Source organism: Aristolochia californica, unplaced genomic scaffold (genome assembly GCF_029961685.1).
Source record: "Aristolochia californica isolate CCGP_79_NKW_82.1479 unplaced genomic scaffold, dmAriCali1.0.hap1 SCAF_9, whole genome shotgun sequence".
NCBI lineage: Eukaryota > Viridiplantae > Streptophyta > Magnoliopsida > Piperales > Aristolochiaceae > Aristolochia > Aristolochia californica.
Genome location: NW_027182290.1, coordinates 35,583,427 through 35,597,467, shown reverse-complemented (window position 1 = coordinate 35,597,467; position 14,041 = coordinate 35,583,427). Strand labels below are relative to the sequence as shown.

Genomic DNA, 14,041 nt, shown 5'->3' with positions numbered 1-14,041 from the left:
ACCATGGTTACTTTTATAATGTTTAAATTGTCACTCTTAAATTACTAATTTAATATACTATAGAAATCTATGAATATAACAAATAGATAAATAGGTATTTTATTAAAAATTGAGATAATTTTTTGTTTAAATTAATAAAAATAGAATAAAAACATTAATTAAATTAACTATATAAAAATAGAATACTTAAACAAAAATATTTAGTCTAGATACATGATCAAATTCTTATTTTACGATATCTTAATTATCACTCTTAAATTAATAATTTAATATAATATTAAAAGTCATTAATATAATTAAATAAGTTAAATATTTTATTAATAAAGTGATATGATTAAAATCCAATTGAATTAGTTTAATGAGAGATAAGAAGTTGGGGAGAAGAAAAAGAGGGGGTTTTGGAAGCCATTTTTATCTTCCAAAAGTGACCTCTTTTTACAAATAGAAACTCTCATAGTTCTGGAGGATATTCTTGTCTTTTGAGTTTAAACCATGGGTTATAACGGTCAAACGAAAGAATAAACGATGAAATCCCAAATAAGAGAACTCGGTTCGTCCTCATCCATTCCATTTATCATTCGCTTAGACGCTCTACGTGAAGCTTGTCTGCCAGTAGCGTGTTCTGATTTCTGAATCGTCTATTGCCAGAGCTGGGTCCCACCTCCCGGACCCACATGACAATAGATGGCTAGATGCGGGCCTCTTTTACTCGTGCATGTCGCAGACTCTGAACGGGTCTGAGTCACCGCTCTCTAGTGCCCAGGCCCAAGGAATCCTGTTGTACGGTTCAGATTGACGAAAGAAAAATGCCTCAGATCGAACGGCTACGCCCCACATTCCTTGTCCTTCAAAATGCCAAGTCCATGCTCGCCGTCTGAGGCTACCGAGGTTGATCTCTTAATCCGAACCACTGTGTTGATTTTTCCTCTCGCTGCGTCTTCGACAAGGTAAAGACTTCATTAATTCTAGTCTTTTCATCGCCATTTCTGATCTCTCATTTGGTCCATCTGAGGTCTTCGGAATCCCTTTTGCCGGCGACGCACTCCTCGCTCGCCCTAATCGGCCGGTCATACTTCCGGTGCTTTTTTTTTTTTTTTTGAAGGAAATGTTAAAATTAAGAAGTTGCAAATGTTCCTATTAATGTTCATCTCCATCACTAGAGCATGGAATAATTGTTGATGTGCCTACACCTTTTTATCCATTCTGATCTTGGGTGTACTCTGTCTACATTTGCTGTTGATGTTATCTCTGTTATTACTGTATGTGTAAAATTAGATTTTTGCTTTACTATTACAAAAAGGTGCTGCGCAGCACGTTGAGTTCATCTTATGTTTCTATTATCTGGATTTCAGTAGTACCATCCAGCTGGTTGGGTTTCTTTGCCCAAACTTGGTGGTATTGTGGAGTGTGTTATTTTATGCTTTCGCTGAAGTTGCTTTATATTTCTGTCGTAGATGTTGATTCAGACTTTTTTGAAAAACATTAATCTTGGCCCCACCATGCTCATTATTTTGTTATTCTGGCCATCTTGGACTCACAAGTTCGCTTCAACAGGTAAAAGAAACATTGCTTCGGATCTGATCGTCTCATAATCCTATAGTTTAGTATTTAGGGTCATCTCATAGTACGCTGCTTAACCATTGGATGTCCCATGGCAGGAAAGAAGGGTCTTGCCCTGTCTTTTTTCAAATCCTAGAAACGCTTCTTGTCTGTATTTTATGCTGTAAGCTATGGCTTCTCAGTTAGGTCCAAATGTGGGTGCTTATTAACTGGTTGAACCCAAAAGAGAGACTGCCTTTCACACTCAATGCCCCATCGATTGCAGAAAAAGATGCTTTTGCCTTGGTTTATTCAAATCCCGGAAAAGCTTGTTGGCTTTATTTAATGCTGGAGGCTATGGCTTCCCAGTTAGGTCCAAGTATTTATTTAGTGGTTGAACTCAAAAGAGAGATTGTTTTTGACAACCAATAGCCCTTCAATCTTGGGAAACGAGGATCTTTTCCTGGTTATTTCATATTGTAGGAAAGGTTGTTGGCTTTCTTTTATGCTGGCGCTTATGACTTCCCAGTTAGATTCCAAAAGCTGATGCTTACCTTCTCATTGAACCCAAAAGAGAGGTTGACTTCTCAAAGAATCTCTGTCGTAGTTATATACCTCCGTCTTCAACATGGTAAAGACTTCAGTGACCCTAGTTTCCATTGCCACCTCTTATCTCTTACTTAATCCATCTTAGGATCCCTATTTATGCTTTGATGATTCTAGTTAGCATCACAGACTGCTAGAAACCGTGCATTAATTTTCTTTTTGCTATCTGCATCCAGTCACTGTGGAGACCAGTGATTATGTTATCTAACAAATGATGTATTTCATCCTCTTTATTAGTTTTTGAACCTTCTAAACCTCCAGTAAATGTATTTATTGTGGAATTATTTTGATTTATGATTCTAAACTTTGTTCTTTAACCTATGATAAAGATTTTGTTCTCGATTCTTCTTCTTCTGAAAGAACTGAACTGAAGGTGTATGCATGTATTGATATTTTCTTCCTGCAAAGGAAATGTTGTTTAACTCTGGCATACTTATCTCATCAGAATGTTGTAAGACATTTTATTCTTGTTTCATCCTTCTCAAACAAATGATTGATCTGCTTTGCTATTAATGGATAGTTACAAATGGCTGAGGCTAAGCCTGGAATGAGGAAACCAGTATTTACTAAGGTGGAACAACTCCGACCTGGAACTAGTGGCCACACCCTGACTGTGAAGGTGGTAAGTTCAAAAATGGTTTTGCAGAAGGGCCGCCCTGATGGACCTCAAGTTCGTCAAATGCGTATTGCCGAGTGTCTGGTTGGAGATGAAACTGGGGTGATTGTCTTTACAGCTAGAAATGAGCAAGGTATAATTCTTATTTCTTGGGGAGGTGAAGCATTCTCTGAAAAGTGCCAAATTTGCTTTATATGTATCTACAGGTGAAGGTGTGGGGGGTGGATTAGGATGCTGGGCATTCGTTGGGAAAAAAAATGCTAAAACAGCTTTAGACACCAAAATGTCTTTGCTAACATAGATAACTCATATTTTGGTAGTCTGGTTCAATGGTAAATATCAACAAGGATGGTAGTCTGGTTCATCAAGGATTTAATTATATTGAAAATATCAACAAAATTTTATGTAGAATTGCACTTTGCTTTATTTAGAGATTTTCTATGATATTTGGGTCATTTGTTGTTTGTTGCTGTACCTACCAAACTCTTTCTTACCGCATTTGAATTAGAAAATAAGATCACAGTGACATTGTTCTGCAGCTTTTGTAATTTTTTTCCCATAGATCATATTCTCTTTTAGATGTGATTATTTCACTAAATTTAGTATCATAATGTACCAATAAATATTTTATTTTATGAATTACGGTTTAACATTTGTTAGAAAGTTCTGACAATACTGAGTGGGAAATGGATGACTGTTTGTCAATCAACCATGGTTTGCACTGGATACAATTTGACTTTTATGGAATTGTTTCTTATTGTATGATTCCTAATGCTTGTTTTGTTTATGATTGATTATGTTCTATATGTGTTTCAAAACTCCAATTACTTGAAGCTTCTGTATTCCTTGTGGAGTCTTTGCAGATTAGTCTAAATAGGTGTAGTGAAGGGGATTACAATTTTCAATTATGATTTCTGTACTTTGTAGTTTGTTATGCTCATAGAGGTGCAACTAACCCTGCCTCATTGAGATCTTGCATTTGTGCTTGAATTGTGAACACTTGTCCTTTTCCATATCTAAGGTTTACTTGTAGGTTCATTGTGCATTTGCGTTATGCAATTAGATAATTGGTTCAAGGATGTACTGTTGACACAAAGTGATCAGACCATTGTCTTTGGTCGAAGCAGTAGGCTTGTGCGTGATCACAAGGAAATTCCAACTTGCTGATGCCTAGATATTTCTTAGAATGGATATTTTCGGAAAAAAAGGAATTTTCTTAGAAGGGAATTTAAGAAAAGACTTCCTTGTACTATGATTGTATTTTCTCTTAATTTATCTCTTAAAGTATTGGTTTATGGATATGTGGTGATTACTGCATGCAATGTCAGCAAGCACTTTGCCTCTGATTCAATCTGTCTGTCAGCCTTAATTAGGCAAACTTAAAATACTCATTGGGAAATAAGATTTTTGAAATTGTAGATAAATCTGAGTTTAGTATTATTTCCATTGCAATTTTTTGTATCTGACTTTGTTTAGTTCAATGTCAGGGTTCTCCTACTCACATAATTCAAAAAAGTTTTTTCCACTATCTGTGTTAATATCTCTAAATTAGCTGTTTGTTGGGGTTTCATCTAATTAATTTGAGTGGTGATCATTGTACATTGGAGTTATGTGATCTAAACATTGATCTCTTTCAGGCTTTGCCGTTGTGACCTGTAATTCCATTCAGACTTCTAATGAAAAGCCGCTGAACAGCTTTAATTAATTGCAATCATCAATGTTATTAGCTGCTGTATTTGTGGCCAATGTGGTTCGCATCATATTTGTAGCAGTCCCTTGTTCAGTCATAGTTATGGCTGAGTTCACTGCCCTGAGTTGGGGTGGTTGATTTTTATTTTTATTTTTGATTAAATCAGTGACTAGGTGTTTAAAACTAAGGTGAATACTCTAATGTGCTAAGTTCTTACTCGCGAGGCAAGCTGACATGCTTCTGTTTAAGAGTTTCCGAGAATCATCATTACTTATCTATACTTGTGAAACTGGTTCAGTAATTTTATTTTGTATATCTTTTCTGTACTCATGTAACTGCTTCTCTGTTCGGAACATGTCATGTTCAATTAAGAAGTAAAAGTGGTTGTTGCATCTTCTTGAAACGTTGTTCGCAATAAACACATCTTTAAGAAAAAGTGTGTTCTGCAGACCTCTCAACTGAGCCTAGTAGGGTATTGTTGGACTCTGTTGTTCATCAGTTGAAAGCCAATAGTTAGAACCGATTCTTGGTGCTGGTTTTGTTCAGGTCTTGCACTTCACATCATGCCTCTTTTGGATTGTGATTTTAGATGTCACTGAAGCTGAAAAAGATATCTTTAACTGAAATGTCTACATGGGCTACTCATTGCATGCATGGAATAGTATGAGTGCTGTGAGATCCTTAAGATTTCTAGTCAACATAAAAAATGATGAGAATAAATGTTTTCTATGTAATTATTCAAGTCAAAGATAGTCTATTATTAAAAAAAAGAAGATATTATCTATCAAAATTTGCTTGAGAGTTGTCGTCTCCAGAGCTCTGTTGTGCTGGTGCAGCTTAAAAAAATCCTTTTTTCTCTTGTTCCTGAGTGTAGTTGAAGGAATACGAGTCAGAACAAGCAGCAGTGATCCTATAGCTGCAAGCAGCAGCCGAACAGATCCTGCCTTATCCGAAGGAATATGAAGATGCTGAAACTGAACATGGTGCACACTGAAGATGACAGAAAGATACTATTAGGAGACACTCCCAAGGGACATAATGACCAGAAAGGAGCCATCAAATAGCCTAAAGTGAAAGAAAAAGAACTAAAAAAAAGAGAAAATTATATGAAAGTAAATGAAGAAGGGTTGTAAAAAAAAGAGAAAATTATATGAAAGTAAATGAAGAAGGGTTGTGTTAATTGGTCTGCTTTATTTTTTGTACTAATTGTCTCATCTTTTCTGGTAACAATGCGTCCCTGACCCTAATTTTCTGGATCATGCTCCTGGTTATTTTGAAGGAAAAGTTAAATTATGAAGTGGGAAGTGTTCCTATTAATGTTTCTCTCCGTCATTGGAGTATCTAACAGTTGTTAAAGTATTCTTTCTGAAAAAAATGGGTGTTGAAGTACCTACACTTTTTTGCATTTTAAGAAAATGTTCCTACACCTTTTTGCATTTTAAGAAAATGTTCTTACACCTTTTTGCATTTTAAGAAAATGTTCCTTCACCTTTATGTCCGTTCTGATCTTGGATGATTTATGCTTTTTTTATTTGAACGTGTTGCTTTATGTTTTTTTCTAGAGTTGCTATATCATTCTGTTAGAGATGTTGATTGAGATCAGCCTCATTCAGTTACAAACTTTAATCTTGGCCCAGACAGGCCCGTGATTATTTTATTTTGGTCTACTTGTATTCCTTAGTCAGGCTGAGCAAGTGACTGAGACATGGCTTCCTATTTTAGGGTGCCTAACCATTGGATTGTCAGTGGTAGGAAAGGAGGGGGCTTTGACTGAGTTACTTCAGATCTTAGAAAAGGTTGTTGGTTTTTATCTGATGCTGACCACAACTCTCCGGATAGGTCCAAATGGCTGGTGCTTATCCATTTGCTGAAACCCAAAAGAGTGGTAACAGCCATTGGATGGTCAGTAGCAGGAAAAGAGTGTTTGCCTGGTTATTTCAAATTTTAGTAAATGCTGTTGGCTTTATTTTATGCTGGAGCACACAGCTTGCCAATTAGGTCCGAATGTCTGGTGTTCATCAATAGGTTGGCTATGGGGCATGAATGGTCTAAGAAGAAGTGACGGTGGATGTATCGAATGTGACAGAGGAGCAAAACAGTCCCAATGGCCACATATCTGCTATTGGGTTTATTTTATGCTGGAGCACACAGCTTGCCAATTAGGTCCGAATGTCTGGTGTTCATCCATAGGTTGGCTATGGGGCATGAATGGTCTAAGAAGTGTCGGTGGATGTATCGAATGTGCACAGAGAAGGAGCAAAACAGTCCCAATGGCCACATATCTGCTATTGGGTTGTGACAGTGATCAGATGAATAGATTGTCTCTCTTTTTTCAATCGGAATTGCTAGAGCTAAATCCCCTAAGGTTGAAAGGGCTATGCTAGCATTGGTCACATAGGCTTGAACTGCTTAGGCTCGACTCTTTGCAAGAATGCCTTGTGAAAGAATTGGGATAGGCCCATTAGACTTTGAACCAAAAAGTGAGGTTGTCCACTAGTCTTGGCGTAACCTTTTGGTGAAGCATGTGATTTGAAGTCGTTCCTCTTGGTTTATTTTGATTATTCACATATATTCTTTAAAACGACTTTAGGGTGCTTTGTGTTTTGTTGATAGTTTGCAGTTACCTTTCTCCTTCTGTAAGCTGTCTTATATGAATGGAATAGATGGCCTTGTGGAAATGATTTTTCATCTTGATGGCCCACCTTTTGTTTCTCTTTTCTTTTTATTTTCTTTATAATTTTGGGATAGTGGAAGTGATTCTTGATCTTGTTAATACTGGCTAAGGTATAATTTGGGCTACACCTTTTACTCCTGCATATAACAGGAATGTTTCTTATGCTGCTAAGTTTTTTGTTAGTTTTGTTTTATTCAATTTGATTGATCTCTTCTAAACTGATGGCCAAATAAAGTTGTACTTGTTCTGTGTGTTTGTGTGCAGTGGACAAGATGAAGACCGATACCACTGTCACCCTGCGAAATGCAAAGATTGATATGTTCAAGGGATCCATGAGGCTTGCTGTGGACAAGTGGGGCCGTGTTGAAGTTACTGATCCTGCTGATTTCACGGTAAAGGAAGACAATAACTTGTCACTAGTGGAATATGAGTTGGTGAATGTCGTGGAAGAATAACCAGTGAACAAATGACATCCCACTATTACTACTTCTGCACAGAAAGCGAAAGCGGTTTTATAAGGTTTGTAAGTAGTATTTCTGTTTTATTCCTGGTCTGCTAGTGTTACCTAGTTACCCTGGAAAAGTTCTCTTTAAGAAAAAGAAAAAAAAAAAAAAAAAAAAGAACCAACAGGTTACAATCATGAGAAGCTACCCTGAGTAGGAGTCCGATCGTACCTTGCAAAGCTCAATGCAACGTGTGGACAAAATTCTGATCGGTCCAAAGGTTCACTTGGTAACGATGATTGCTCTTGCACCGGATTAAAGAATTTGCAAGTCCTACCTGTTAGAACTCATACTTGAGTAATTTGGTTGCTATATCAGATGCTTATGAAAGTTTAATTATTGGTATGTACCTGATGGTTGCTTTGGTACATGAGGTACGATGTTATTCCAATCTAGTTCTCATTTTACCCATGCTTTTTGCTTGTCTGGATGCAAATTTTCATTTGGTTGGTGGAATTTGTGAGTGGCTTTATTCATATTGCCGAGGAATGTTATTGTTTGTGTGGTGCTTTAGGCGCGTAATCCACCGTTGAGAACTTGGGGGGTGGCAAACTAGCCCACCCGAGTTTGAACCATGGCTCAGCTAGAACCATAAGCTTCTTGTCACGGAGCCCGTGACATTCTGCTCGAGCTCGGTCCTTCTCAAAGCAGGAAAAAGCTGAAAACAGCGAATAACACGAGAACTGCCAGCCCAGCCATGTTCAAGCAATCTATATCAATAGAAATGCAGCTTCAAGATCTCTTCGACTAGACTAGAAGTGTCTGATTAATCAATTTAGTCAGTCAGAATCACCGTAGGCAGCTGCAAATCCGGACGTAAATGAAGCTTTAGAGATTTTGCCGATAACGTTGGGGGCATCACCAAGAAAAGTAGAGGGACGAAGAAGAGAAGGGTGAAAAGACATGAGTACCGTCTAACAATTCAGAAATCAGGGCATCAAAACGATCTCTCCCGCTTCTTGTTGTTTCCCTTCTGGCCATCTCTTACTGCCTTAGGAACAACCCTATTGTGCGTCATGAATCGTGTGATTCTTGAAGATCACCGTACAAGCACGAGGATCTCTCTCACCAACAAAATGGGAGAAATCTTAGTTGAATATAACAGTAAGTTATGCAAATCCTAAAGAATGAATAGGGAGTCTGCAAAAGAATCATTTGAATCCATTAATTCAGACACTCCAGAAACATAAATATTGACAGAGGAGGAATGAGAAAACTTCTCCACCTCGACTCATCATTTCATAAGTCATGAGCCTCGCTGCGTCCCTTTTCAATTCCATCAACTCTTTGGACACTTGGATCGAATATCAAAATCAGCCTCTCCAGATTGATTTGTTGCTTAAGAAGATGCCCTGTTTATCTTGCGAACATCATCTAAAATTTATATAAGAGCAACTGATGAAGGGATCAATCTGAATTGGTCAGGGATGAGCTGTTTTCGCTACGATTCTAGGGTCCTACCCTATCATTTTGTTCTCTTTATGTATCTGAGTCTCGTTCCAAGTGATAAACATAGAGAAAAACCACAGACATCTCCCTAAGTCGTTCTTGGTTATTATTAGAGATTATTCCCTCTGAACGTCTTCACCCATGTCTCTCCTTCTGGGCAAGAATAAAGCAGCCCAACTCATGTCTCTCTTTAAGCACGCTGATACTCATTGCAACCCACAGTGAAGCAGTGCGTGAAACTAGAAGATGAGCCACTATATAATTGCAGAGCATCTGCTACCGACATGCACTGATTACTGAACCCTACTGAAAATTGCTTTTCGTAGTGCTAGCTTCTCGACCAACCTGGACTCAACTATGGTTTTGTTAATTCAATTGACTCCTTGTTTGCGAAACAATGGTGGCAGTTGTGGACGGAACACTGTTAGGAAACTGTTCCCAAGAAAAGAAGGAGCTGCAGTGGTCGATCCTGTCCTGGAACTCGAAGCATGTTAAATCTTTCATAAACTCGGCTTGACTGGAAGAAGTTGAGAAAAGAGAACATGTTATAGCCTCCTTAAAAAAAATTCTCATTTTTTCTTTCTGTTCTTTTAGCTAGAAAAAGATCCTTCAAATGGCAAACTTCCGTCATGGATTTTCTGAATCAGGCACGTTATCACATTTATTTTTATCAGTTCGTGTATCTGCTATCACAAACAGAATGCATTCAGTCACGTCGTTCTACTACTACTTCAGAGCAGGGGGAGTTATTAATTTTGAAGACCATGCTTGATAACTGGTTACGTAAGATGTTTATCTCTTCGGATGACAATCGCGAAGAAGCTCCCGTTTTCAATCGAACAAAGAGGTGAAACTGGAAACTTGAGCCTCCCCAGGTTGGGGATGATATGTTGCATTCAGCGGATCAGTTCCAGCGAAGGGCACATCTTGGTCGAATCTCAGAGTTTGCAATTTCCAAATGCTAGCCAAGGGGACTTGGGGACGTAAATTGAAAAGTAGCCCTTTCATAGACCAAACTAGAAGCATATTTTGCATTGATGAACATTTCAATGTCGTCAATCACCATTTTCCTGGAAAGAGAAAGATATAGCAACCAGATCTTCGTCCAGTGCTTGTTTTTTTAGCACTAGTCCAGTCTTTGTAGTGATCGGGACCCTCTTCCCCAGAATCAGTTTAGGAACGGTAAGTCGAGCGGCATCGTGTTTGGATATAGAGGGTAAAGAATCAGCTTTTCTAGTGACGCACTTTGCTTTCCAGTACCAGAACGGAGACGTTTAAAAATTTTGGTTTTTGTGAAACAGTTGATATCTTACTTAATCCAAGTGAAAAGTGAAAACAAATCTATATGCGGCATTCGAACTGGAAACAGATAGATTAGATGATTCTTTTCTTTTTCCGGACGAGAGAAAGAGAAGTGGCATCATTGTGGACAGATCAAAAGCTAGAAAATTGATGTTTAGACTTCAACAACTGTGATAATGAATTGAAAAGTCCTCCGCGCCTTCACAAGTCGAAAAACCAGAGGATTACACTTTGCAATGGAGCATATTAATGTTTGAATGGACGTTTTAGAGGATTAAAAAAAGTGGACAAAGAAAGGGAGAATGCCGTTTGAAGTGGAATTCGAACTCGTCATTGTGATGCGTTAGCCTATAATTTCTCAAAAGGTCGTGCAGTCCAATTGTCCGTTTTCGCATTATTAGCGTCCAATCCTCCAATCCAAGTATTCAATGTTTCGCATTCAATGATGCATATTGTAACGTTAATGAAGGTTTGACATTTTGTTGTTACGAATAGTTGCTTCTCGTCTCGTCTGGCGACAACAGGTTGATGTTCAAAACGAGTGACCCCCTTCATTTTCGCTTTGGCTCACTCTTTATCTCACCCTCGATTCTCCTCCAAACATCCATTCCCATCAAGACTCAACCGTGCAATGAAACAACTCGTCTATTTAAACTCCCTGACTACACTCTCCACTGCACCTCTCACCGGAACAAAAATGGAGCGTCCCTTCCTCCTCCTCCTTCTCCTCCTCTCAACGGTGAGTTCTGAGTTTTCTTTCTTTCCTAAAAAGAGTATTTGTTTCCGTTGTTTAAATTTTTCCTGATTTCCTTTGTCCACTTTTGCAGGTGTCAATCGATGCGGTAGCCACCACCACTGCGCACACCACAACTGCCAACAACCCTTTCACTCCCAAGGCTTCGTTTCTTCGTTACTGGGCACAGAAGATCCCCAACAGACTCCGCAAACCGACATTTCTCCTTTCCAAGCTTTCCCCTCTCACTCCCCAGAACTCTGCTATTCTGCAGAGCCTTGCCGACCGAAATGCGCTATCTACCCAACTCCCTTCCTTCTGCGCCTGGGCTAACCTCTTTTGCTTTCCTCAGTCGTCTCCTTCTCTAGCCAAACATAACGGCTATTCTGAATTCACCAACTACGTTAATCAGAATTTCACAAACTACGGCACCCGTGCCCTTGGGGATGGAAACTCGTTCAAGAACTACTCTGACGGGGAAAACGTGGTTGCTGACTCCTTCAAGAGGTACAGTCGCGAGTCTCTCGGACACAGGGACACTTTTGTAAATTACGGCCCCGATGTCAACGTCCTCTCCGACCAATTCTCCAGCTATTCCGTCTCTGGACTCGGCAATTCCGGGGAGTTCACCAACTATGGGCGGAATGGCAACGCACCCAATCTCGGATTCAAAGCCTATGACACGGACGGGACCGGTACTCGAACTTTCGCCTCCTACTCCGACGAGACGAACGCCGGCGATCAGTCCTTTTCCAGTTACGGAAGAAAAGGCACCGGTATACCCACCAGTTTCACCAGCTACGCGAAGGACTCTAACGTGTTGGGATCCACTTTCTCCGGGTACGGTGAATCGGCGGTTGCCGCTAATGACACGTTCTCTTCTTATGGCACGAACGGCAACGTGCCAACGAACACCTTCAAAAGCTACGGCGACAGGGGGAATTTCGGCTCGGAGTCCTTCAACAGCTACCGCAATCAATCCAACGTCGGAGACGACTCCTTCTCGTCTTACGCCAAAAACTCCAACTACGCGAAAGCTACTTTTACAAATTATGGGCATTCAGCGAACCCCGGATCCGACGCGTTCAAGCAGTACGGGAAGGGAGCGAACAACCAGTTGATCGGATTCAAGACGTACGGTAACGACAACACCACCTTCAAAGACTACGAGAAGAAGAACACAATTTCTTTCGCCGAATACGAGAAGAGGTCTTCGTCTAAAACCGGCAGAGGCATTACGACGAACAGGTGGGTGGTGGAAGAAGGAAAATTCTTCAGGGAATCGAAATTGAAGCAGGGAACGGTGATGAAGATGCCGGACATCGCCGACAAGATGCCGCCGCGGTCATTCCTGCCGCGATCACTGGCTAAGAAGCTTCCGTTTTCGTCAGCCCGGATGAGGGAACTTGTAAAGATCTTCAACTCGGACGAGAATTCCACGCTAGCGAGCATCGTGGGAAAGACGCTGAAGCAGTGCGAGCGGGAGCCGAGCCGCGGCGAGACGAAGCGGTGCGTGGCATCGGCGGAGGACATGGTCGATTTCGCGGTTCAGGTCTTGGGCAACGATGTAACGGTGAAGAGCACGGAGAGTCTAGGAGGGTCAAAAGGGACGGTGGAGATCGGACGCGTGGTGGGACTGAACGGAGGAAAAGTGACGAAGAGCGTCTCATGTCACCAGAGTCTGTTCCCGTATTTGGTGTATTTCTGTCACTCGGTGCCCACGGTTCGCGTCTACGAAGCCGAAATCTTGGACGTGGTGAAGAAGCAGAAGATAAATCAAGGCGTGGCAATCTGCCACATAGACACCTCGGCCTGGGGCCCTGGTCATGGTGCTTTCATGTCTCTCGGCGGTGAGCCCGGGAAGATTGAAGTTTGCCACTGGATATTCCAGAATGACATGACCTGGGTGGTCGCCGATCATTAACCAGAAAAGCTTTAGTTTTTTGTTTGTTTTACGGGTTAGAATTTGAATCTAAGTAGTCGTTGAGTGGTCATGTCGCGTGATAGAGTGGTAGTTAATAAGTGTTTGTAACTCCTCTATTTCTCTCTCCACGGTAAAACCGATCAGTGGGATTGATTGGAGAAATAAAAGGCTCCGTCGTACCTCTTCTGTGAAACTCTTCTTCTCATCAACAAAAAAAAGGGTCTGGCATTCTTAATGTTTTACATTATAAAAGCCGTTGCTTAATGTAGTAATCTCGCAATAATTTTAGTGAGAAACAGAACTTCAAACATCTTTGAATGAAGTGCAGCTCCTGTTTCAGAGCATTAATTTTTTCTGCTCGGAGATGGGATTTAACAATCCATAAATGGAAGGGATCTGAATAACGATAATGGAAGGCCAGTCAAAATTTCTTTCTGCCATAATTGATAGGATCTGGATGAAAACGGAGTACAATCCCGGTTCATAATTTATAGATTACATGGAAAATTCGGATCTTAACCCGTCTCAATTTGCGGGAGACCCGGCGAGTGAAAGAGTGGAGGACGTTGTGTCGGCGGATATACAGAGGAGAGTAAAGAGGGGATTGGGTCGTCGTGTCGATTCGACTTCCTGAGTGGTTGGAATGGAAGAAGCCGTGCAGGGTACTGGAGTCTGCTCCGATGAACCAATGCTTAGAGCAGGAGCAGGTTAGACTGAGGAGTTTGAGAGGCTTCTATTTCTCTGCAAGGAAGCCTGACTCGGTCCCTCCAAATAAAAATCCTCCTATTTATTTTTTATTTTTTTCGAGAAGGGTGCGAGGGGGGTTGGGTTCGGGTCCGTATTGAATCAACTTAGACCAAATGTGGAAAGAGCTGACCCAAAACCCAGCCGTTTATTAAATGGGGAGAAGCGGGTCTTTGTGTCCAACCTCAAACCTCCCCGTTTATTGTTTGGGTCAATTGAAAAAAACCTAAAACTAGACCAATTATAGTGGTTCAAGTTTAA

At 40.4% G+C, this 14,041-nt stretch overlaps 2 protein-coding genes across 2 annotated transcripts; both read left to right on the top strand.

The window, feature by feature from the left end:
* The first annotated feature begins 839 nt into the window (after positions 1–839).
* On the top strand, positions 840–8,084 carry LOC137940305 (uncharacterized protein At4g28440-like). The gene is made up of 3 exons (XM_068785286.1): positions 840–947; positions 2,666–2,894; positions 7,390–8,084. Exons 2-3 carry the CDS (start codon positions 2,672–2,674, stop codon positions 7,578–7,580), a joined length of 414 nt encoding a protein of 137 aa, XP_068641387.1. The 5' UTR covers positions 840–947; positions 2,666–2,671; the 3' UTR covers positions 7,581–8,084.
* A 2,861-nt stretch (positions 8,085–10,945) lies between these two features.
* On the top strand, positions 10,946–13,229 carry LOC137941205 (polygalacturonase 1 beta-like protein 3). Its single transcript, XM_068786520.1, has 2 exons — positions 10,946–11,118; positions 11,207–13,229. Exons 1-2 carry the CDS (start codon positions 11,011–11,013, stop codon positions 13,034–13,036), a joined length of 1,938 nt encoding a protein of 645 aa, XP_068642621.1. The 5' UTR covers positions 10,946–11,010; the 3' UTR covers positions 13,037–13,229.
* Positions 13,230–14,041: the final 812 nt, after the last annotated feature.

Excerpts from the sequence above, each read along its gene's own strand:
- LOC137941205 (XM_068786520.1), top strand. The coding sequence starts at position 11,011 with ATGAAACAACTCGTCTATTTAAACTCCCTGACTACACTCTCCACTGCA. Across the intron at positions 11,119-11,206 it reads TCCTTCTCCTCCTCTCAACG|GTGTCAATCGATGCGGTAGC; the intron begins GTGAGTTCTGAG and ends CCACTTTTGCAG.
- LOC137940305 (XM_068785286.1), top strand. The coding sequence starts at position 2,672 with ATGGCTGAGGCTAAGCCTGGAATGAGGAAACCAGTATTTACTAAGGTG. Across the intron at positions 2,895-7,389 it reads TACAGCTAGAAATGAGCAAG|TGGACAAGATGAAGACCGAT; the intron begins GTATAATTCTTA and ends GTTTGTGTGCAG.